The following is a 25,280-nucleotide window of genomic DNA, read 5'->3' as shown; positions in this document are numbered from 1 at the left end:
CTGTGGCATGCGGGACCTGTCGGTGGTCTGGATAGCATTTGGAGCTTCGCTAGCAACCCGGCATTTCATCTCCGACAAAGTTATCCCCGAGAGAAGTAAAGCAAGTGTGTAAGTCCATCTCTGAATGTAAAGCATTCCTGCGTTAAGCTTAACGAGCGATATATGGAGCGACTGCCTCTTCTTGCTGCTACTTCAATCATGAAACTGATCAATGATCAGCTGATCGGCTTTTCTGTCGCGACTCTGTGTCTCTTGTTTGTTTTTGTCCCACTTTGCACCAGAAAGAGGAAACCAGCGGCTGAACAACAGCAGCACATTTAAGCTTGATCAGCTGTTGTTAGAATGTATTTAATATTACTTTCTACTCCAGGATCTTTTTCTAAGTAGCTGACGCTGGTAACTGTGCAGGGGCGGATCTAGCAAAGTTTAGCCAGGGGGGCCGATAGGGCATGAACAGGGAAAAGGGGGCACAAAGACATACTTTTCTTTCTTATTCTCATTTAAAATGTCGAGCTTTTAATAAATAATTATCTGACACCCAAAGTTTTAATTTGATGCAAAATGAATAGAAGTCAATTACTGTATATAGTAACTATTAAGTCTAATATATATACCCTAGTAAGCTATAGTACTTTTTCCTTTGGGAAGGTACCATCTGTGCAGTCTGCAATTTTGTTGAAGAAAGATGTTGAATCTATTTAATATTTCTTGAAAAATAATTGATTTCTGTGCATTTTTTTCACACTGCATCAAATTAAGGTTGATTACGTCGATTAAGCATCATGAGGTGGAGCGTGAGGGGTGGTTCCTTATTTTTTATTTATTTATTTTTGTTGTTGCTGGGAGTTGGAACCCTATTAGTTAGGTTGCTTAATATTTACGCTAAGTACTAAATAAAATAAAATACCAGAATAGGGAGGATGGTGTAGGTTTAAGTTTATTAGATTGATCAGTATTGCTGAACTATGAAATATTTTTTTTTGCATACAGGTATAACAGAATAGCTTTAGTGTAGTTGTTGTTTTAAACTTGAGTATGAACTTATACAAAATGCAGCAAGATATTTAAAAAACAGCTTTGTTGATTAAAAAACACTATATCGGATTCATATCGGTATCGGCAGATATCCAAATTTATGATATCGGTATCGGACATAAAAAAGTGGTATCGTGCCATCTCTACTCAAAACATGTAGACATTTTCAACATGTTACGCCTCGGGAGTGAGAACGGGCTGGCATTTTATTGAAATTTAAATGTATGTTAGCCTTTAACTTTTTGAACTCCTGCATCTCTGCAGTTTATATTCAAATGTAAGTACTTCAAACCCAATAAATAACCTTGAATGGTTAAAAGGGTAAGCAGCAAACTAACAAAGTGAAAAAAGTCACTAAATATGAAGTGAAATGTGAACCATGTCATGTTTTACAGAAAGCAGCCTCGGTGCTCTTTAACTAAAAAACCACAAGATCCTGTGATCTGCAAGCTTCAGCGTCATCTCCTTGTGCACCGCTGCATCGCTCTGGCATTGCTCGTACACTCCCTGGACGTCCTGCACACAACACTTGCTTGTGTTAATGTTTGTGAAAACAGCTGCAATGTCTGCTGTGTTTCATCTTTTTCATGCCTGAGAAAATATCTGTCTTTGTGAGACGACCCAGGTTAGTTATGTTTTGGAGTTGAATCCACAGACGGCAGTATATCACCCTCTCTGCTGATTTCATGTTCAGGTTTTAGTGTTCTGGAAAAACCTCCTAACTTTTTAACAAAGTGCACGGCTCATTGTTACCTTTAATGGTGGTTTTACATTGTGCAAGTATTTCTGCCACCAGTTACTTCTTGTCATGACACACACTTATCATGGTTGTTTTAAATGCAACAGAGGACATTTTAGTGCGATGAATCATTTTAGCCTGTTGTGTTGCTGTGTGACGGTGTGAGGCCTGTTGTGTGCTGGTTCCCTCTGAGAACACACGTGGACACGTCTGAGAGCAGTTTATTGTGCGGCTTTACTGGCAGAAGTTACAGGAAGTTCTGAATACTGTGTTGCATCTGTAGCCGCTTATTAAACACCAACATCAGTGCTTCCAACTTTGGGACCCAGGAATTTTGTTATGCTGTGCCGGTGCCAGCTTTTCAGCATCAGCGTCTGTGCCAGGTTGTAGGTGAAAAATTGGTAATAGCGTCCTTTTGGCCACAGCAGGTAAGCTCTGATAAACCTACTGCCCAACTAATCAACACTGTGGAGGGTTTAGCTGCTAGAAAATTGTTTTAGAACGATGGAAAATGAAGCCAGGGGGATAAAAACACCAATCCAAATGCTGCTTTGTGCCCACTGGATGTGGAAATATGCAACAGTTGGCTTATTTACACAAGTGACAAAACCTTTAATTAAAATGTCATTGATCTCTTTGACCTTTAAGGTTTGGATGAGCCGCCTCTTTCCAAAGGCAGAGTCCAGCCTTCTGAGCGTCTGCGTGCTGGTATGTGGGGGTTTGATGTTTAACTCACTGGAAAAAAAACATCCAAAAATTATTGTTTTCCCATAATAAAAAGATAAAAACATGCAAAAACGTTTTAATTTGTAATCCAAATTACACATATACAAGGATTCAAGATATTAGCATGTCATTTTCAGAGACCACAGCCAAAAGAACAACAAGAGAAAAATACAATCTGTACATGTTTCAGTTTACAGTGAGTAGCCAGTTGAAGAGTACCAGAGAACACTAAGGCAAATCATCAGCAGACAGAAGAAAACATTGCCTTTTTAATCCACCACAGCAGAGTATCAAGAAGTATCTTTGCTACAAAACAAGGACTGATGACTTCCTTTATTAGCGATCAGCTGCATACGTTACATCGTGATAAAAGCAAAACAAAAAACAACAGAAGGTATCTATCTAAAGTCTAGCATTACTGTACATGTCTTCTCACCAGCTTTGGAAAATCAAACTTGCAAAAATATCCAGCTCCTCTGTGCAGCTCTGGGTCTGACCAACCTTTGTTTCAAACAACATCAAAGGAACGATGTTACTCGTACAGCTTCACCAAGATGGCACGTCGGTGCTGAGCGTGGTGCGCCCTGCACTCAATTTTACAGGTGCAGCAAACTGTTTACTTCAATTACCTGGTAATACTGGAAATCGGCTTCAAAAAGCATAAAACTGGACCTTTTATTAAAGTTTAGAAGTGAGACACTGATGTCCACGGCTACGCTTTTTTGGTTGTTCGTGTCGCTAACATGCAACTTCATCAAAGCCCTTTAAAAATGTTGAGTTTGGTGAATCCCTGGAGCAGCTTATGATGGCTCAGCCTCACAGGCAAAAACTAGTCCTGATGAGTGAAATCAAAAAAGGGCCCGAGGACGTCGATCACCAATGACCACTGTCACAGGATGGAGCGTGTGCTGTCACACAAAGTCACTTTCATTGTCTAAAAAGCCTGAAAGCAACGTGGGTGAGTGACAGAGACACATTTAAATAAGCGGAGGGCGTCCTGTACGAAGTGTGCATGCTTCTGCAGTAAGAATTAAAAAGTATCCAGGTTAGGTTATTTGGTCATTAGTAAATTATTTGAATAAGAGACTGAGTGAGGCTGGTGACATGTCCAGGAGATCCCACCTCTACCCCTGTGACAGCTCCAGCTTTTCACTGATGGGCTGGGCTGCAAAGTAGCTTGCAGAAGCAAAGAGAATATGAGAAGGCTACAACAGCTTCAAGCACACATTTACCGATGAACCGAGCCATCAGCTGATGTAGGCTGGCACTGAGATCAGCTGAGCTGCCTGAACTTTGAAAAACAGATGCTGTAAAAGAGGCGCGTTCTTGCAGTGAACTGTGAAGTCCCATCAGCACCGAGTGTGGAGCAAAATCCATGCAGCTGATGCAAATTTGTGCAGTGTGGCGTGAACAGAAACTAATGCGTGTCTGAAAGTTTATGAACTTTGTAAAAAGGTGAAATTCGCTCACAGACAGCAGCAGGTTTACACTAGTGGGCAGGATTCACTCTGCTCTTAAACAGAGAGACGACAAACAGGAGAAGGCTGGAGGAAGCCGAGTGAAACCACAGGAGCTCCTGATAAGCTCTGATCATGTCCTCTTTCTTCTGTTGGTTCTTATGAAAAACAGAGTAATGGGAGGTGACACGTCACCGTTTCAGCTTCTGTGGGACACAAACGACCTGTTGACTTAGTTTTGGTCCTGAATGCTGAGCAGCTCCTAATGTGTTTGCTGTGTGTGTCTGTAGCTCTGCACAGACCTGCTAAAAGGGCAAAGGTTGGTTGGATAGTACGTGAGACACACTACCATGTTGTTGTTGTCTTCGTTACCACTAGGTTTCCTGTACCTTAAAATTTCCTTTTGTACAACTATGCATATCCAGGCTGTCGAGGCTGAACATCAGTCAGCTGCTTTATATTCTGTCCACAACCTGTTCATCAAACATAAATGCTCACCTGTAAATAAAAGCTCCATCCAGAGTGCGTCTGCTCAGCCCAGACACAGCCCCACTGCTGCATCTCTGTCATATTCATTAAATATTTCATTACTCAATCCATTTCTTTTATGATGGGAATTTTAATTTTATCTGTCACTTCCTCCAACAGCGGCTCAGCAAACAAAAACGCTTGAAATGTTTTTAGATTCCAGCTCCTTTGTTTGTGGCCTTGATGCTTTCATCTGCACAAACACCCAAATGGAAATTATATTTTATCTTCTTGTTTTTCACTGCTTTGCCTCAGTGTTTTGTCATCCTGCAAACAAGCTAAACTGCATCCCATTCTGAATTCCCTTTTGTGAACGCACAGCAAGGACATAACCACAACAGTTTAACTGCACCACAAATAACATCGTGTGTTTGCACAAACCTCACAGATTCAGAAACAGTTGTTTAAACTCATTTTGGCCAACTAAATGTTCTCGAGCATGTAAGAGTGAAAGCCAGACGAGGCAACGTTCCTGTTCACTCAAAGACCAGGACGGATACTGAATGCGTGCGAAGAAGCTCTGAGAAAATGAAAACTTCTGAGCTTGTCCAGGTTTGTTGATGCAGACAGTCACATTAATACTAGAGCACTGTGAAAATGAGCAACCACTGCCACCAAGCAACACACGCAGCTGTGACTGCAACTACAATGTGTTGCATCAGATCCAAGTCTAGACGTTTGATGCTGTAGGCCGAGTGAAACCCAGAGCTGCACACTGAAGCCATGTTTTTGCTGGTAGGATCATCCAAGGCATCTCATAGTAGGCTTTGCCCTTTAGAGTATCCATCCAGTGTGTCTCTGTGGAAACGGTTTACACTTGCTCGCACACACACACACACACACACACACACTCATTAACATGGCGCAGTGCTCCTCCAGTTGCTGCTGCAAAACACCAGGAAATTTAAAGCAACAAAAAGAATCAAGACTGAACACAATCAAAAGAATGTACAAAAGGCACATTTGACCCCAGTGCTGCTGTACTGTAAGATTCAAGTGTAAATGAGCGTCTGTAGCATGGCTGTCGAAGCTCTCGACCATCACAAAGACAACATCCTCTCTGAGAGCATTGTTCTGGCTGCGTGCGTTTGTTAGCACCGAGGCTAACGCTCAGATCATGTCAGCTAGCCTGAATGCTAGCCAGTGCCAGGCCTTGCTAGGCCAGGAGTCAGCATGGCCCCTAGTGCCATCAAACTGTCCTTAAGAGGCAGCGAGTCTCTTTACAAGCTGTCCCGCAGAAATACAGAAGTGCAGATCCAAACCCCGTGTTTACCCAATTTCATCTTTCTTTACCCCACCCGCCACCTGAGCTCCGAAGCAAGGGTGGGGGGCAGAGTGGCCGTTGTTAGTAGGGAATGCTAATCGTCCCCTCCGCCGTACAGGTCGGCCAGCTTGCGGAAGCGCGGCCCCCAGTCGCCCAGGTAGTCGTAATCCTGGTCTCCGCAGCTCGAGGAGGAGTGCAGGGAGCTGAGGGAGCCGGCGGTGGAGCCGCTGCCTTCATAGTCAAACACCAGCAGGGAGTCGTAGGGAGGAGCGGTGGGGTCGTTGTCTGCTGCCTTCAGACCCTGCAAAACAAAGAGGGGGAGCAGGAAGGTGAGGGAACAATACTGGAAATAAGAGTGATAGCGATTCAAAGAGTTGGGTGTTCGTCTTGTAACCAGAAGGTTGCCGGGTCGAGCCCTGGCTCGGACAGTCTCGGTCCTTGTGTCCTTGGGCGAGACACTTCACCTGCCGCCTACTGGTGATGACCAGAGGGGCCGATGGCGCGATATGGCGGCCTCGCTTCTGTCAGTCTGGCTACACCTGTAGCTGCCTCCACCAGTGTGTGAATGTGAGAGTGAATGAATAGTGGAATTGTAAAGCGCTTTATAAAATGCAATCCATTATTATTATTATTATTATGCGAGCTTTCTCCGAGATGTTTCCTACACTGAGCCCTCGGTCATCGCCTGCTGGACGTGGAATGTCTAAAGCAGTCCCATGACACACTGTAGTCTATGAGGCCGACCTTTGTACTTGGTCAGAGTGCTTATTTCATACCTCATCCATGTTCTTCCCTAGCAACAGCTTAGTCCTAACCAAAAGGAGCATTTCCAGTCTGAAGTGGACCGTTTCATGCTGGGTGCTGACTCCACTCACACTGTCTGGGGTTCATGCCTGCAAATGACTTTAGGCCAGTCGTTCTCAAACTTGCCTGAGCCTGAGGATCGTAGCACCACCATGTGCTTCATCAGACCTTTTGGAGACCACCCAAAGTTTGGTCTTTTATCCCCCCTGTAGACAAGAACCTGCAGCACATCACGGGTTCTAATACTGACACTCTGTTGTGCGTTACTGTTAGTAAATGAGTGGGTCAGTAAAGGTTTCATTTCCTTTATCAGTGGTCGCTGCAGCAGGGAGTGATAACACCTCCCACACACTGTTTTCTGTGGGTTAAGAACATCCTGACACAGGTTAATCTGGGAACTTCCACACTCATCACTTCTAAACCACTGAAGACTGTATGGAAAATCTCTGCTAAGTAAACTTTCAGCTGATCAGGAAGAGATACGTCTGTATTTATACCAGAGGTTTTCCACCCGTAACAACTCCAGAGAATCTCAGTGACTGAGAAAAGCACAATTTATAGTAGAGCAGCTACAAGTCTGACAGTATTAAGTAGAGGATTATAGTAATCCTACATTTCTATAGTAACTATACAGTAAGCGTGAGGGTATTATAGAAACCTATGTTCATGCTTGAACACAGGCGCTAAAAGTTACAAGACCAAGTTAAAACTGCAAAAAAGCCCAGCTGATGATCTCTGTGGATCCACCGAGACCATCGTCAGGGAGCAAAGCTCGCTTTCCCAACCAACTGGGATTTGAAATGTCAGTGTTCACTCCCACCACTACTTCAGTCCCAGGAGAAGAAGAACGAGCACTTTGGATCAGAGTAAGGTAGAGGAGGGTTGGAGGGCGAGGCAGGTCCTTGTATTCTGGATGAAGTGGGGACAAACTGTTCATGCAGCTGTGATGGAGAGACTGAGGAGGAGCTTCTTCCTGCAGGCGATATCACACCCCCACACAGTACTGACCCACACATATAGTTCCTACACACACTGGACATTCTGGACATTGTTTTCACTTCATCACTTTAAGCATATTTGCACTGCACAAGACATTAAATAATAAATAACACTGGTCACTATATCCTTCATTTCCAGTTAATACTGGTACAGCTGCTGTTATTGTGTATATAATATTTATATTTCTTCATACATTCTTATATATTTCTATACTGTGTATTTTGTTGTACAGTTATTTTGTTTTTTAACTTTAATGTTTATATTTTATTTTATTCCTTCCTAGTTAAATTTACCCTTTTTAATCTTATTCATAGCCTTTTTTTCTTTAGGTCACGAGCAGTTGTGTAATCATTTCACTGCATTTCGTACTGTGTATGACTGTACGTGACAAATACAATTTGAATTTGGTGTGGGGACCATGGCTATGCAACTCCTCATAATTAGGGTTGGGGTTATGTGTGTGTGTGTGTGTGTGTGTGTGTGTGTGTGTGTGTGTGTGAATGGGTTGAGATGGACAGTATGGAGGAAAGAGGGATTATGGAGTGTAGGAGAGAGGAGGATTTGGGTCATGCTGGACAGATGCTGCCTCTGTCTCTACGAGGAGATTGAAGAGATTACTCAGGGTGGCCTGAACTTAAAACCACCAAACCCCTCCTACATACAGGAAACATACGTGTTTCACAAACATGCACTATTTTTATGAACAAAAAAAGTCTGTTCAAATGTGTTGCAGCAGGAGTCCTTTTCTTCTGCATCTCGCTGTCACTCAGGACGCTTAAACTGAAAGAAGCAAATCTGATAAGCTGTGAAAATGTTTTGTGGGCCCCGCCTGTCATCTGACTGAAGACACTCCTGTCACTCTGAACTCAATGGAAGGAGAGAATTAACGCGGAGAGGGAGGGGCGGGATCAGCTTGCATCAGCTTGTCATGTCTGTAGGATTAAGCTGTCTAGATCAGCTTGCCATGTCTGACAGCTCCTGATCATTATTCATAGCTGTGCTTGGCAGATGTCTTTATGCAGCCCAACCACAGACACACACACACACATGCAGATAATATGGATGCAACTACTGCAGAGACAGCAACATGCATCAGCTGCATCAGTACAGATAACTTTGTGCTTGAGATTATGATGTCAGCTCTGTTGAAGAAAAAGTCTCTCTGAGATGCTTCGATGGGTTAAGACGACTCTGTTATTTCTCTAAGCGAGTGTGCTTCTGTGAGGAAGAGTCACACGTGTGGCAAACACACAGTGACGTCACAGTGGGTCATTACTCATTCACAGTCGAGTCAGTGCTGCACAGTTTGTACATGAACTCTAACGAGAACCTCGTATCCACATGGACTGAATGCAATGATTGGTCAGGTGTCTTTACATGTGAGCCTGTGCTGTGTGTGTGCACATCTGATTGTTCTAGAAGCTCTTCATTATTAATTGTTTAAACTTAAATTACAAGTTTGGGTTGTGATGAGTCGAGGCCAGCAGTAGTTACACTACAGACGGTTTAATGTCTGACAATATTTTCACGGACCGGCCTTTAAGGTGTGGTGGATAAATACAACAAAATGAAACGATACAGACAAAGACAAAAACTGTGGTCTTTTGTAACAATAAACATGAATTCACTGTGTAATTGTGTAACTTTATTAGCAGCGTCCTCCTGAAAAGCGCCAACAACACTGAGAGTAACATCCTCCTCTCTGCCCCTCAATGCTCTCTGGTTGCTATGGTAAATAGTTCTTTCAAAATAAGACACAACTACAACACGGGAAACGACCCAGGGAAACAGAGTTAACGATAAAACCCCCTGAAAACCATGAACGTCACATCCGAGCCTCAGCTCTCGTACCAAACGACTCACGGACCGGTCCACGGCCCGGGGGTTGGGGACCGCTGCTATAGAGCATCAGAATCCCAAACCGCTCTTCAAACAGATCAAATATGAACCTGATGATTATAAATGGCCTGTATTTGTCTTTACTCAGTCCCTATGGACCCCAGAGCGCTGTGCACTACACTGAGTCATCCACACAGTCACACACTGGTGATGGCAGCTACACTGTAGCCATGGCTGCCCCGGGGCGCACTCACAGAGGCGGTGATTATAAGAAGTTTCATTTGACATAAGAAAGGCCGCTGCAGCCTCATGCAACACTGTGACCATTAATATAAATATGAGTTCTTCTACAGCACTGTGCAAAAATCTTGAGCCCCCATCGTTTTTCAGATTTTGCTAGAAACATGAGAAATAGGTGCAGTAATTTACTGAAACATGTATGGGAATGACAGTACTTAGGGCAACAACTTGTAACAAGCTTGACAGTCAATATCTGGTACGACCACTTTGATCCTTCAGCACAGCCTGGACTTTTCTTATAATTAGATTAACCGGTCTTCAGGAATAATTCTGCTTCTCTAAGGATCGATTTTGGATGTTGGCTGCAGTTTATTCCACTTTGTGCCGAGATGACCCCACGCTGCTTCGATAATGCTGAAGTCCGGGCTCTGGCGAGGCTAATCCGTGCCTGAAAGTGTTTCATTGTTCTTTCATCCAGGTTTGTTTCTGTTGGTCGTGTGTTTGGGATGAATGACATGCTGAATAACAAGGCTGTTCCAAATTAGACGCCTTCCAGGTGTTGTTACCTGCTGGATCACAATCTGACTGGACTTTTCTGCATTCATGATCATTTTTAACAAGAATGCCAACATCACTGCTAAAATGCAGCTCCTGACCGTAACAGCTGCACTTTTACAAACACTGTACCCTTTCCGAACTCCTCCATGCAGGTTGTTGATAACTTGATATATGAGACCTGTTTTCAGCCGAGTTCTTGTATAATTTGGCTAATCTCATCCTTTTCTCCTCTCTTCTGGAGATCCAGCTTTACACTGAGACCATTTCTGCTGAGGCTGTGCAAACAGTAAATGGATAAACTGAAGCACCAGATGTATCTCTTCCACTGCATGTCAACTTTTTTGTGTATTTTTTCCTGTTTCCTAAAGACAATGCTTTCACTCTTTATCTGCTGTAGACTCTTGTCCTGACAAAATATGACAAGCAAAGCTCTTCAGGAATCACCTCGTTGGTTCAAAAACACTTTTTCTGTTATCTTTACCATTTTTTTTTTAGATTCAACTAAAGAAATGGGCGAAAAATATTTGTTCTTGCAACAGGCTTCGAGTAATAAAGTGCATAAAGATGCAATTTAATATCAGTTCTTTACTAAACCCTGTTAAATGTTATATAAACACTGGTTTATCTCTTGATTTAGGTGCATCTTTAATACCTGATTCATACGTCAGTGTTAAGCAAAAAAAAGAAGAAGAAAATCCTGTGAATGTCCAAAGAAACAGCATCCTACAAAAAGCCAAGAGAGTCTAACTCACTGGAAGGAAAATATAAAGAAATGAGAAATAGCTGAAAACGTTTGCCCAGTAAAACAATCAAAGTTGGATTTCCCTAAACACTCAATCAGCCCTTTAAGGACCCTCAGCTGGTCTGTGGGATTAACCAAACGTTGTGGATTTACCTCCAGTTTGGTAGCCAGGCTGTGACCACATGTCAAGCCAGCAAATCCGAACCATTAGCAGAGCTAATTAAGAATCAGCCATCACATCTCTGTGTTTTTCTAAATGTCACCTGCTCCACGAAGTGCTTCCTTCTTTCTCTTCGTGACGCTCACAACTATCATTTCCAACAGTTTGATCAAAGATGCTTAAAAAGTGTGAGTCTGACATTTATTTGAGGGAAATGTTGTAAACAGCAGAGCCTAGAATGAAATACAATCTAAATGTGAATCAGTTTAGTGATGATTAATGTGAGCTTCCCTTTTTAAATATGCTCAGCTTTCAGTTTTAAATAGCCGCAGTCAGAACTGTTGAAACGGGCCTGTTCTCACACTGGCAGCTCAGAATACCTCCACAGAGCTTTAAACAAACTGTTTGAACTTGAATATTTTAAATCCTTTAAGGTGATGAGGTAAACTGCACACATCCTGGACGCTCTTTGATGCTCGACACCAAAGGAGGAAAAAAGATGAGGGAATGTTGGCAAATCCAGCTTTTTATGGACACAGTGTTCACTTAGTGCTGTCAGACAGACACTCTGTATTTCACTGAAGCTGCGATTCATCACTTCCTGTGTGCTTAGAAGTGCATGTGTACAACACTGGAATTTAATCTGGGAACAGTCTGAAGTGTGTGCGGCTGGAAGTCGACTGAAGCACACGCACAGGTTCGGACTGACATTTTACACAAAGATGTTGTCATCCAGGTCTGTATCCTCTCAAAGATGCTGCTTATTGCCGTACCTCGTGGATAAAGTCGCCTATGTCTCCTGGGTGGGGGGCTGCGGAGCGGAGCGGGTACTGGTGGTCATGGTGGAGGGGCCTCTCATCCAGACGTCTGATCCCCACTTTGACGCACTCTGGCTCCAGGGCATCAGGCTGCTGCAGCTGGCTAAGGTCATAGTCCTGCACACCCACACAAACACACAAATGTTGGCATTACAGTGAGTCACACAGCCCTGCATCACAATCCTGCCTTAAAGGGCTCTACAACCTGTGCAGCACTCAGAGTTCTCAGGACAGTCCATTGATGATTAATGCAGCATCCCATTGCTTCATAAGGATAATGTGTTATATTATGTATTAAACTGCTGTTTCCTGTTGCTGTTGTGTGTAAAGTTTACATGAATGTCAGAGTAATGTTGGACTTTACAGCACATACCTCAGACCAGAAGCATCAGCAGGTTAAAGCAGCTCAAACAGACCCAGTGTGAAAAGTGCCTGAAGCAGGTTATCAGCTGCCGTTGGCACTGAGATCAGCCAGTTTCTGTACATCTGAAACTATTTATGCTCAATTATACCAAGTTGCTATAACCGTTCAGCTGCTCACTTTGTGTTTTATCTACTCTCCTGTTAAAATAGCAGAGCTGTAAGCCCAGCAGTGAAGTGGGTGGCTGTGCTATTGATTTGCTGTGTGGCAGCACAGACAGAGGTGCGCAGGGATGCTCTGCTCTGAACAGAGAAAAACTTCTTTGGATTTCTACTTTGCTGTTGCTTATTCAGAGTGAAAAATGAGTATTGACCACAATTAACTGTCAACAACTGCAGTATTTAAGGTGAGATAATGGAGCCATATTACTCATGTCTGCCTCCAGTAATGGGATTACACTGCTGTTTTATCCAGGAGCAACATCTCAGGGTATCATTTTGTGTTGTTGTGAATTAAGAGCACTCTCTTATATACTCTACTGTTATGTGCGGCTGTAGAGTCGTTACATGAAAGTCCCTCTCTACACTCTGCACAATGCTGCAACAGCTGTGGCCCACTAACCTGCTGCATGCAGCCAAATCTACCTGAATGTAGTGAAGACTCAGAAACGCTGCATTTCCTGTACGGCTTAAAATGTCTCGTTACTATGCACGGAGACACGGCAACCTCCAGAGTGTCCTGAAATATGAATTCAACTTCAAACACTTCCACCTTAAAAGAGACAGAATATTTAAGCTGCCATAAATTCACACTTCAAGCTAAACGAGAAAAAATTAGTTCCTGGCCAACAATCCTCACCATCATTGAATAATAATATATTCTCACTAATCGTAGCCTAATGCCAGGTACTCTGCAAGCCTGTGGCAGTGGAAATACCAAAAGGATTCTAAAATTCATAACGAACTTGACAGATTCATGAAAGCAGCAGTCTCCCACTCAGCTAATGGACTTATCTGTTTTAGCTGTATTTAACAGTTTCAGTGAATTTCACCCAGTCAAATGAGCACAGTTGGCTCTCGTGATGCAATGTCTACCATTTCTCCCACATCATCCTCGGGGAAAAATGAGAACGACCCTAAAGCAAACTAATTAGCATCCACTTAGAGAGTCGCAGCTCGTCTTTCACCTTCTCTCCTACAGCGTGGATACAATCAGAGGAGCGTCACAGCCTGCTCATGGTGAATGGTTGTGTCTGAGTCACCGCAGAAACCTCCCAGAAAACAATTCATGCTTTCTGGTTTCCAGGGAAAATCGACTAAAGGCTGTGGACTGACCTTGGGCTTTATTCACAATAACGACCAATCAGAAGAACACTGTGACTGAGAGCCCAGCGTTAACCTGCCAGGCAGCAACAAAACGATCTTTGCTTCTTTTCTTTCTATACTTGCCATGACCTGATTGAATGAATGTTTCATTTGAGGACTGTTTTTACAACAATGCCAGCACATTTCTGTTGAAAAGATGTAGAATTCTTTCTACACGACACGAATGACTTACAAATTGGAGACGTGACAGCTTTGTCCCTGTTCTGACGTTTAGAGGTTTAATAATAAGTGTCAGCATTTCTAAATTCAAGGACGGTTCAACTGAACGCAAAACTCATTAACCTCCGAGCATCTGCCAGGCTGACGCTGTCAAGTCCAAACCAAAGCACGACACTCGAGGACTAACTAGTAGGAAAAACAATAAAAATGTCAACTCGGTTCAATTAAAATGTATCACAAAATTGCAACAACAGTCGCCTGAAGGCGCTGAATATTATTAGGTATTGTCCCAAATCCTGGACCAACAAACCTGTGAGGAGAAACCCCCACACAGCGCATTATGGCTGTAATCACCCCGCGTAGCAACGCTGCTACTTTGTGTCTTTACAGACTGGTCGCAGCAGATGGCCCCGCCCCTCCCTGAGCCTGGCTCTGCTGGAGGTTTCTTCCTGTTAAAAGGGAGTTTTTCCTTCCAGCTGTCACCAAAGTGCTGCTCATAGGGGGTCATATGATTGTTGGGTTTTTCTCTGGATGTATTACTGTAGGGTCGACTTTACAAAGCACCTTTAGGCGATTGTTGTTGTGATTTGACGCTGTGTAAATAAAACTGAATTGATGGACCATTTTTTATAAACTGAGTGGAGTTGTTGTCCCAGGTTTAGTCATTTGTTATGAGTGACTATATGTTTGTCTATATATCTGTTTACATCATTACGGAACCACAATTAAAGAACAAACACAGTTTGAGATTTTCAAGTTAAGCTGAATTTTTGAGACACCTCAGAAACACAAATGTTGGACTTGAGCCTGGTTTTTGCACACTGCTGCTAACATCCAGTCGTAACAGGTTAAAACTTCCACAAATGTTAATAATTCCTTCATGACTCTTTTATGGTGCAGTACTGTGGTTCTTTCATGCTCTGGTCTTTTGTTCTAATGATGTTTTCTTGCACAAAAACAAACGCTCAGTGTTATTCTGAGTCATTGTTCTTCCCAAACACTAAATCTCAGGCTTCTCGCACTTTCCAAATCCCACATTCACCTGTGCTTGTGACGGACATTTATCCACACAGATCGCTGTTATCAGATTATGTCGAGAGAGTTTGAGCACCTGTGTATTTCACTTTGTTTCATGTCAACGCCTTTACGTAGCGTTTAAAGATAGCATGTTATTAGTTTAGTCAAAGAACACGGTGATCTGCAGTAGTTTACAGTTGCTGGTTTGGCTCTGTCTTTGCTGCATAGATGGACCGCAGCATAGGACAGTGATGAGGCCAGATGTTGGAGCTGGGAGGAAGCGGTTTGCAAAGCAGCTTGCAGTTATAGATGACACTGTACGATCTGTCAGTTGAATGTGTAAAAGGTTATCATCAGCTGATGCTGAACTGGCACTAAGATCAGATCATCTGCTGGAGGCTGAACAACCTTGTAGCCTGTATGAACTCATGCGAAGCTCAGTTTTTGGCTAATGGTGCATAAGCAGAAGCCGGCTGAAGGTCCAATGGCCTGCATTTGTTTGCTTTACTCGTCCCTAAGGACCCCAAAGCGCTTCACACTACATTCAGTCATCCACCCATTCACACACACATTCACACACTGGTGATGGCAGCTACATTGTAGCCACAGCCACCCTGGGGCGCACTGACAGAGGCGAGGCTGCCGGACACTGGCGCCACCGGGCCCTCTGACCACCACCAGTAGGCAAACATGGAGTTAGTATCTTGCCCAAGGATATTTGCAGCCAGGAGGCAGCCTGGGATCGAACCACCGACCTTCTGATTAGTGGCTGACCTGCTCTGCCCCTGAGCTACAGCAGGTGGCAGACTGTGTGTATATGTACAGTATGTCTCTGTGTTTCTTGGTGTTGGCATGCTTAAGCACACAAGTGTGTTCCCGAGAACTCAGTCTGCTTTTTATCTGAAGCTTAAATCCAGACAAATAAAGAGCTGAGCTGCCTGTAGAAAAGAAATGAAAATCCTTATCAAACAGTGCAGATCCCCGACACCATCCAAGGCCTGTGCAGTGTGCTACTGTGGCAATGATAAAGGAAGAAGCAAACCTTGATTTTCTTTTATTAACTTTGTGTCCATTGTTTAGCCTGGAGAGAGATTACACCAGCGCTTCTGTTTATTGAACCGCAGGGAATAAAGTACGAACTGAACCAAAGTCAACCAACACGCCACTCAGCTTTCATTTTCTCTGTTTTATTCAAGGCTCTGTTGAGTGTGTTCCCCTTAATAATGTACTTTGTTATGATGTTTGGAAAAACTTCATCACTTACAATATTGATAGGATTCGTCAAGCTTATCAAGGCCCAGTTTTCAAATTCAGAGAAATATTTAAAATGAATATCTTTTGATGGAAATGTCCGTTTTTATTTTAGAGGAGCTGGAACAAAGCATCGGGGCTTTCATGACCCTTTGTGTTCAAACTGGGTTATAAGTTGCTGAGTTAGACTCAAATGTAATAACTGAGGAGGAAACGCCTTTTCCAAAGCTCTGTCTAAATGTGAGCACAGCTACAGCAGAAGGAGGAAGAAGACGAATGAGTCAGAAACAATATTAAGTCCAAACTAATGTGAGCTCAATGAACAAAACAACAATAACACAGATGTTGACCCTAATACACTTCAGTACTAAGCCAGGGGCCGACGCTTTCATCCCTTAGAATTTATTTGCCCTCAGTCACGTGCAGCCACGGTATTTAATCGAAGTGCATTTTATTTGTGTTCGCTCTAAATTGGAAGATTATTGTGATCGTGAAATATTAAAATAAAATTATATGTAATTTTGGTCACTCATAATAAGCATCACACTCCACATCAGCAGGCCACTCCTGCTCACAATCACAAATGGAGTGAGGAGAAGGAGTGGAGAAAGACCGGAATAACTCTTGGAGTCGCGTCGATCGTTGCATCCACACATGTATGTGAGCAGCTGTTCTCCACCATGTTAAAAACAAACGCCGCTCACAGACGAGCTCGCGGTCCTGCTAAAGATGGTTCAGGAGCAGACGGCCCATTAACCAGGTAAAATAAATATTTCTGCAGATATCTTGTAAATATTTTTTCTTCGTTGTTTAGTGACACAGCGCTTTTTTCTAATTTATTTTTTAAATTCAGGTCAAGGCTCGGCGACACGCTCTGAGAGCCGATGCAAGGATGAGGCTCACGACAGTTTTTGTTACGTGCATCATTGAAGTTCAGCTTTTTAATTCATTTGACAGAGACCTTCAACTCAGAGTGTTTCTTTTTGTTATTATTTTTTAAGAGTCCAAAATGTTCAAAATGTGTTCATCACATAAATAAAATTGAGTTTCTCTGTAGACCTTCATGGATTTCATAAGCAACACACTACAGTTTCTTATACAAAGCATAAGGTAGAAACCATCTATATACATCAGTGTTATCTTCATTTTAGATGTCAGAAAGTATGTGCAGTGTTTTGGGTCCAAATGTGTCTGTGGGTGTTAAAGGCGGCTGCTCTAAACACTTCTTCACGTTCATGTTGTGCTTGTAGCAGCGTGTGACTCCTCTCAAACGGTTCTGGTGCCAGTTTGTCATCGTGCTCACCAGCATCACTCATAATAATGAGACTGTCCCATATTTGGGATCTGACTTATTCCCGAGAATTCTGCTGTGAGACTAAAGAACAGACGTGATGATGAGAACCATCATCAGGTAAAACGAGAGCTCTGCAGTCCCGCTGTTTGAATCACAGCAGCATGCTAGCATGCTCAAACCATTGAGTCAAAGTACAGCGAGTACAATCATCTTTACCGTCTTACTATTAAATGTCATCTTTACAAATACAGATATACAGCGCGCACAACCAAACACAAACTTCCTTCTAAATTCAGGAATTTCATGTGAAGAAAGTGGTGACCTCGCGGTACTTAAAGAAATCAGGAACCAGCATCACTGCGACGCACCACGCTTACAGCCTTAGTGCTGCTGTTGGGCTGACGGCTATCGGGGGCTAAACACTTTAAGGCTGTGCCAGCTGGTGATGACAGCGGCCTTCACTTTTTGATGAAGGGGCAAATTTCTTGATTGTGCTCTGTTCAGCTCTGTGCAGCTGTGAAACCAAACTCTCAGGCTTAGTAAAAGTTTGATGTATGAATCGCTGAATTGGTTGCACCCTAAATCCAAAAGGCAATTTCACTCATTTCACTTCATTTTGAATTTTCTTTCCTCTTTGAAATAGTTTTTTGTCCCATATTCATCTTTATACCCTCTCACACACACAGCCTGATATGGTCTTTCCAGAATGAATCGTCGTGTGACCAGAATCATCTTCCCTCCCTTTCTGCTGTTTCAGGTCATCTTACAAAGGACACATTTATTTATCTTTTTGTTGAATCTGCTGTTGTATTTGTGTACTTGTAGTGTCATGTTGTAACATGTTTCTATTTGTGTTTTAGGTCACCTTCAAAATAAGATGCTTTTTTCAGGAGGCTACCTCGTCAGTGATGAAGCCTCGCGATGTTAGCTTACTTTATGACTCTGCTGATTAGACTGGTGTAATATTTCTAAGCCAAATTCTACATTTATTATTAGAGAAGCATAAATATGATCACAAAATGAAAAAACAAACCATTGTTAGTCTTCCACAGGCTAATAATCGACTGACTCTGCTGTTTATTTCTGATACTTGAAGGAAACTAAAGCATAGCATCGATATTACTTCAAGCTACGCTTTCTGCGAGTACCAGTGCTTCTGTATTACCGCTGACATCGTCTTGCTTCCATTTTGACTGACTGCAGTTAGTTTGAAGACGCCCAGCAGGCAGGAGGAGAGGCGCTAAACAAAAGGACTTACAGATGAGAAAATGGTGCAGCCTGAGAACCGCAGCCTGCGTTCTCCTGCATGCTTTTTCACATTTTTAAACACACTTCCTACATCGTTCACAGTTTAACGTTTGTTGTTTCGCAGAGAGCCGCTTCTATAGAAAGTAAAACAGGCCTGAGTGTGGTCGGCTGGGTAAACGGGGGTTAAACATTTCCGCAGTAGAAGTGCGGAGCGGCTTATGTGCTTGGCACCGGCAGAAAAGTTGTGTGGAGACACAGGAAATTGTTCTCCAACAGAAAGCAATTAATCCTGTTTCGAGGTCCTCTTTGTAGTACACTTAATCTTAGCTGGAGGACAGATGATTGAAAACTGCAGAGAGGCAGAGTGTGTGTGTGTGTTTTATGTCTTCTATCTGAAGACGTGTGTGTGTGTGTGTCTGTGTGTGTGTGTGTGTGTGTGTGTGTGTGCGTGCGTGCGTGCGTGCGTGCGTGTGTGTGCGTGCGTGCGTGCGTGTGTGTGCGTGCGTGCGTGCGTGTGCGTGCGTGTGTGTGTGCGTGCGTGTGTGTGTGTGTGTGTTGCTGCTGTATGGCAGTGATGGAAGGAAGCAGGCTAATATAAATAGTTACAAAAACATGAAGTGTTCATTTGTATACCTGGTCCTCCTCTCCACCGCCCTCCTCATCATATTTCAGGATGTTGTCGCGTACGTCGTCCTCCGGGTCGATGAGGAGCTGCTTGGCCTGGCGTTCCTTATCCCTCCTCTTCATCCACATCACAAACAGCAGCACCAGCACTGCAACGCAAGAGTGACGCAAGCAGATGAGGACACACGAAGACCTCAGTGAGCACCAGTGAGTTTCCATGAAGGGCTTCAGAGACCACCAACTGTTTCATGTTTAGCTCAGACTGAAAGAACACATCTACCAATCAGAGGCTCCGTTACAAACCCCCCATTGACTCACAGTAGGAAAGAAAACTGAAAAAAGACCCATCCACTGACATACTGAGCCATCCCATAGTCACAGATATATCAGATATGGTTCTGTCAGAGATGTAAGCTGGAGTGGTCCCAGTATGATGTTACACTGGGGCCCAGTATTGTCCAAAAACATCTCCCTGCCCTAAAACACAGCAACGAAGTCACTTTGCTTTAGTTAGCAGCTACATGTTTGTGACGAGACCTTCAGCCATCCTCTGTTTTGCATCTTCCTTTGAAAGCATCAGCAGACATTTGTTAAACCTTCCACTAAGTCCTGCAGACCACACGCTGCCTCGCTCACACGACATGCATGTCAGTTATGCCAGCAGTGATACGTAAATATGCCTTTGGTTTAATTCCTCTCTTTGTTTTCTGTGAATTTGCAGATATGTTCCCTCTTTTCTCTGCGTCTCTGCTGTGGCAGTGTAGCAGCAGTGAAACATCTCACATGCAGTTTGTGTATAAAATCATTATGTTTCCATTGTTTATGTCTGCCACCTTCAGTTCTCTGCAAACTGGATATAAACATGCAGTCCATAAAGCAGCTGCTGCATGGGCCTGATTTTCATTTGAATTGAAGCCGAAACGTGGAACTTTGCACAAACAGCAGCACGCACGGCTGTCCCATCAGATCAAAATGCTGCACTTTCTCCTGATTTATGGTTTCACATCTGTCTTTTTACAGACGGGTTCACTATTTTAACCACGAGGCAGTTCTCCAGGAGACCGACTTCATCATCTCTGATGCAAGATTTGAATTACCACTGCAAAGCCCCTGTTATCTCCTCAAGTACCTTGTACACAGTCACAGTTCAATACAAAATAGCTGCATGTTTCACTCCATTCTTTAAAATACTTGCTCCCCTACGCTGGGATTTCAGCTCTTATTTTGAGACAGCTGGTGGGTTTTAAAAGTCAGTGTGAATCTCTCTGTCTTACTGATCACATTAATCTGGAGGGATTTATGAGACAGCTCAGGGTGCGCCTGCATTCATGTACCTGCACCAATGTACCTGCACAGGCCAAAACACATGAGGATGCTGAGAGAAATTCTAAATGACAACTGAAACCCCAGAGAGCCGATAATGTCACCATTAGTAACATTTCTCAGTATAACCATCAGCAAAAGCTGGAAGCTATTCACCCAACTGCCTTTCAACAGGACACCAGACAACACATCCAGTCTATTTAGAATGCAAATCACTGCTGCTCCACAATTTACATCATCCCATAATGTGGGAAATGTTCCTCAGTCTGAGACCTAAACTTCCCATCTGGAGGTGTTCAGGCCCGGGAGCTGGTAGATGTAAAGACACATGCAGCTTTGCAACTTTCTCTGACAAACAGATCAAACTAAGGAGAATAGTTCACACCCTGGAAAGTGCTGCACATTACCTTTGGCCACCAAGGTCACAAAATATGGAGTTCTGAATTTGGCCAAAGAAGCACACAAAAAAAGATAAAACATGGCCGTTTCCATATAAACAGAAAATCATGGGGCCCAGCTTGTCTACAGCCTGACTCTATTCAAAATACAAGAGACATTGATGCACTTCGTTTTATTCCAAAATCATAAATAACCCAGGCTGCTGGTTATAAATGGTGTTGGTACCCAGTCATATGCAAAGTGTTCAGACCAAGGGACACATTTCAAGAACTGTAAATTCAGGTCAAAGTAATGAGAAATATCTCAAAATAACTAATTTGTTTTTTATATAAATAAATAAATGTATATAAACAGGTGACCGTAACTGTACATGACTCCCCTGCAGTACCGTCACGGCCCACCAGGGGCCCACACTATAGCACACATTATATCCTGATATAATATGATTGAAAAAAAAACCCTTTAAGTTAGGCATATGTGTGCTTGTCAGCTACACATTTAAACACTGCTGCTCCTCCCAGCTGACCAAAGGAATCCCAGCCAGTTAAACGTATATTAATATACAACTGAAGTTCCAACGCCAGCAGCCCTGACAGGCTTCTTCGTCCCCCTCCTCTCTTTCTCTCTGTGGATGGAAACTGAAACCGACTGAGCGGGGAGAGTAAACGATGACACCTGTGCTAACCCTTAGATAAGCATGCAACCAGTGATGTGCAGCCACACTTTGCTCAGGGTGTGGCTACGAGCATTAGCAAGGAGGGCTGTGAATTTCATTTGTAAAACCAAGGAAAGCCATAAAGTGTTGAGATGACATGAGCATTTAGTCTGACTGGTATCCCCGTGGGCAGTTTCTTCTGCTGCTCTCTGCTAGCTTTAGCTTAGCTTATCTGTGCTGTTTGTGCCTCTGAGTATTTGCAGTTACCTGACAGGTGACGCAGCGTGCTGCCTGCCCAAGACTTCCTGCTTCAGTGTTGGTGAGTGAAATTACAGCAAGTCCTTTACTCAGCACCAGTTAGCATGTTTGTTTGCACCCATACTGTTTATGAGCGTAGCTTGCTGGTGTTCATTTATAAGTCGATGCTCCAGCCTTTCATCGACTGTAGCCGCATGTCACAGGGCTGCGGGCATCTTTTATATACAGTCTATGGTCACGAGCTGATGGCATTATTTAAAATAAAGATGCATTATAAAGATGGTAATAAACATACTGACAGTTCTCTGCACAGCCCTGCTGTCTTTGCTGCTACACAAAAGCATTTGCAGTAAAACACCAGGAACCTTCATCTTTTATCAGAGGCTGAAGCTGCTTTAGTGGTGGACACTTGAATCTTCCCCACATCAAGGACTTCATTTAAACTGATCTGACTTCACTTAGCTCTAAATCTGAAACTCCTCACTGTGATGTCTTTCAGGGCTCAAGCCTCAGTTCAGTATTTGCTCATGTGGCTGCTTTCGTTGTCCCTCAGTTCCTGAAGCAGGTCCATGAAAGGCATATTGATGTGCTGCTCTCCTGCTTGTGGCTGTTTCCTCCGACTCCATTTGACCTCCTCTCGGCACAGCCAGACTTTATCAGCGGCGGCGTTTTTGTGCACAAAAATGGCCGTCATAATGATTTGAATGCTTTGTTCATGCCTTGTGTAACTTGAGGTGACATTACAATTTCCAGTAAGACTGCAGTTATTAAAATATAGTACAGCAGATTTCATTAAAGCTTCTCTGGCCCTGAATGTCGCCTGCTGCACTAATCATTTTTCTGCCACAGCTCACTGTAGCCTGCAGAGCTTTGGCGATGGCTCTAGTTTAAAGTCTCCTAGCTGGCCCAAATGCCTTTATTCTAACTGGCCAATCAAACAGTTTGATCCATCATGTGAAACCCGAGTGAGAGCTCTGTGTTTATTTCTTTAAAAAACCTTTAAAAGTGTGACTCAGTGGTTCAATCGGGCTTCAGATCTCTTCTTTGTATAAGAACACTCTGCAGTGCTTCAGCTGAGTGATCAGTCAGGCTGACTTTGTTTGCTTTCCTGCTCTTCTGTCACCTGTAGCTTTGTGCTGAGGAAGCAGCTCAAAGGGCCACTCAGAGTGTCCAAGCACATCAGGTGCTGCTTGCTAACAAGGACAAAAACTGTGAGGCGTTCGACACCAACACTTTGGATTAGGCCTGAAATGTCTTGCTGGCTCATAGGAAGTGAGTGTCGCTGAGCTGCAGCAGCAAACTGAACTGTTTCTTTAGCTCTGCTGTCCACACATTTACAAACACAGAAAGGAATGCATATTTAATAGCTGCTGTATTTTGCACGATCATTAACACGGAGTCGACGGTGCAGTGAACAGACAGGGTTTAGCAGCTTCGCTACAAACCTGAAGACCCACAACTCTATCAGCACCACTGAGCTGAAGCAATCTAATAGTATCTGACCCAAGGTTTACAAGCATAGTAATTAATTTCTGGTAATTTGATTGGACACAACTATACTTAGAAATAAGTACCCTGTGAACACCGTATGCACACACGAGTACAGCTGAGGATGATGGGAAAGTCATTCGTTTTGCAGGTATTTCGTCATAAGCCAAAGCACTCGATAGATTAAAATTGTGACCCGATGAAGTGATTATAATTCACCTTCACAGGAACATAAATGTCTGTAGAACATTTCACAGCAGTCCATTCGATATTTAATTTGACCCAAAGTGATGCACTGATGGACAGACTGATGCTGCCAGTGAGGATGAAACTGCAAACAGATCGACAGTAAATGAAACAGCTGAAGAAGGAGCATCCATAGCAGTGATAAATGTAATCGCTTATTACCAGATATCTGCTCTAAGTGCTTGGCTTTATTTTGCCTTGTTTGACCGGCTCGAGCCACTTTCTGTGATATTATTTATTTTCTGAATACAATGTCAAACATCATTTCTGCAGCAATCTTAGTTCACTCTGGAAATCAGATTATTTCCATCTGCAGTAATTTATATGTGGCAAAAGGGCTCGAAGCAGCTGCAAGATCTCAGCACAGAACAGAGACGTCACGACAACAGATGTGACATTTATTAAGTCGCACGCAGCACCTTATACGGGGCCTGAGAATCGGATGGATAGAATCAGCTCAGCCATCAGACATCAGGTTCTGTTCTTCTGCCCACTTTATTCTGGCCTCTCTCTGGTTTTGTTCAGTCAGGCTCTAGTACAGTGTGCCTACATGCCTACGTGTGTGTGCGCGCGCGCGTGTGTGTGTGTGTGTGTGTGTGTGTGTGTGCGCGCGTGTGTGTGTGAGCGTGTGAGTGTGTGCGTGTGTGTGAGTGTGTGTGAGTGTGTGCGCGCGTGTGTGTGTGAGCGTGTGAGTGTGTGCGTGTGTGTGAGTGTGTGTGTGTGTGTGAGTGTGTGCGCGCGCGTGTGTGTGTGTGTGTGTGAGTGTGTGAGTGTGTGTGTGTGAGCGTGTGAGTGTGTGCGTGTGTGTGTGTGCGCGCGTGTGTGTGTGTATATGTGTGTGTGTGTGTGTATACGTGTGTGTGTGTGCGTGCATGTGTGTGTGCATGTGTGTGTGTGTGTGAGTGTGTGTGAGTGTGTGTGAGTGTGTGCGCGCGTGTGTGTGTGTGCGTGTGTGTGAGTGTGTGTGAGTGTGTGCGTGTGTGTGTGTGTGCGTGTGTGTGTGAGTGTGTGCGCGTGCGCGTGTGTGTGTGTGTGTGAGTGTGTGAGTGTGTGCGTGTGTGTGTGAGCGTGTGCGTGTGTGTGTGTGCGCGCGTGTGTGTGTGTATATGTGTGTGTGTGTGTGTGTGTGTGCATGTGTGTGTGTGTGTGCATGTGTGTGTGTGAGTGTGCATGTGTGTGTGTGAGTGTGCATGTGTGTGTGTGTGTGTGTGTGTGTGTGTGTGAGTGTGTGTGTGTGTGTGAGTGTGTGCGTGACAGAATCGGGCTGTAAGGGCTCACCTAACAGGATGATGATGCAGATGAGGATGGCGATGATCGCTCCGGTGCCCAGTCCAGCTGCGATGATCCGCTCCATGTCCACACAGTCTCCATGGTGATCACACTGACACACTTTGACCCTCAGGTAGGATGTGTTGGACATGGGCAAGTTGCCAGAGTCTGTTATTGTGATGGGAACCTCGTAGAGCCCGCTGGCCAGGAAGCCTATCCGCAGTCGAAGCTGGGCATGCTCACCTACGATGACACAGGGATGGATACAGATGAGTCGCTGTCCCCGACTCCTGGAGGTGGTTACAGGGAACGTTTCCAGCTGATCAACTATGGTAGCAAACTAACAACAAATGTTTTTACTTTTTTCCTTTGCAAAAAGCCTTCCACAGTAAAT

At 43.7% G+C, this 25,280-nt stretch overlaps 1 protein-coding gene across 1 annotated transcript in view; it reads right to left on the bottom strand.

Annotated features, from left to right (window-relative positions):
* Positions 1-4,669: 4,669 nt before the first annotated feature.
* The window catches only part of LOC101469119 (cadherin-2), a 102,966-nt gene continuing 82,355 nt past the window's right edge, over positions 4,670-25,280 (bottom strand). The window contains exons 13-16 of the mRNA XM_004561571.6: positions 24,896-25,129; positions 19,258-19,397; positions 11,865-12,026; positions 4,670-6,050 (exon numbers count right to left, since the gene is read on the bottom strand). Coding sequence (XP_004561628.2) covers positions 5,844-6,050; positions 11,865-12,026; positions 19,258-19,397; positions 24,896-25,129 — 743 coding nt within the window. The 3' untranslated portion in view covers positions 4,670-5,843. The remainder of the gene's footprint in view (positions 6,051-11,864; positions 12,027-19,257; positions 19,398-24,895; positions 25,130-25,280) is intronic.

The sequence above is a fragment of the Maylandia zebra genome, linkage group LG15 (genome assembly GCF_041146795.1).
Source record: "Maylandia zebra isolate NMK-2024a linkage group LG15, Mzebra_GT3a, whole genome shotgun sequence".
NCBI classification, from domain to species: Eukaryota; Metazoa; Chordata; class Actinopteri; order Cichliformes; family Cichlidae; genus Maylandia; species Maylandia zebra.
This window is presented reverse-complemented; position numbering and strand designations above follow the sequence as displayed.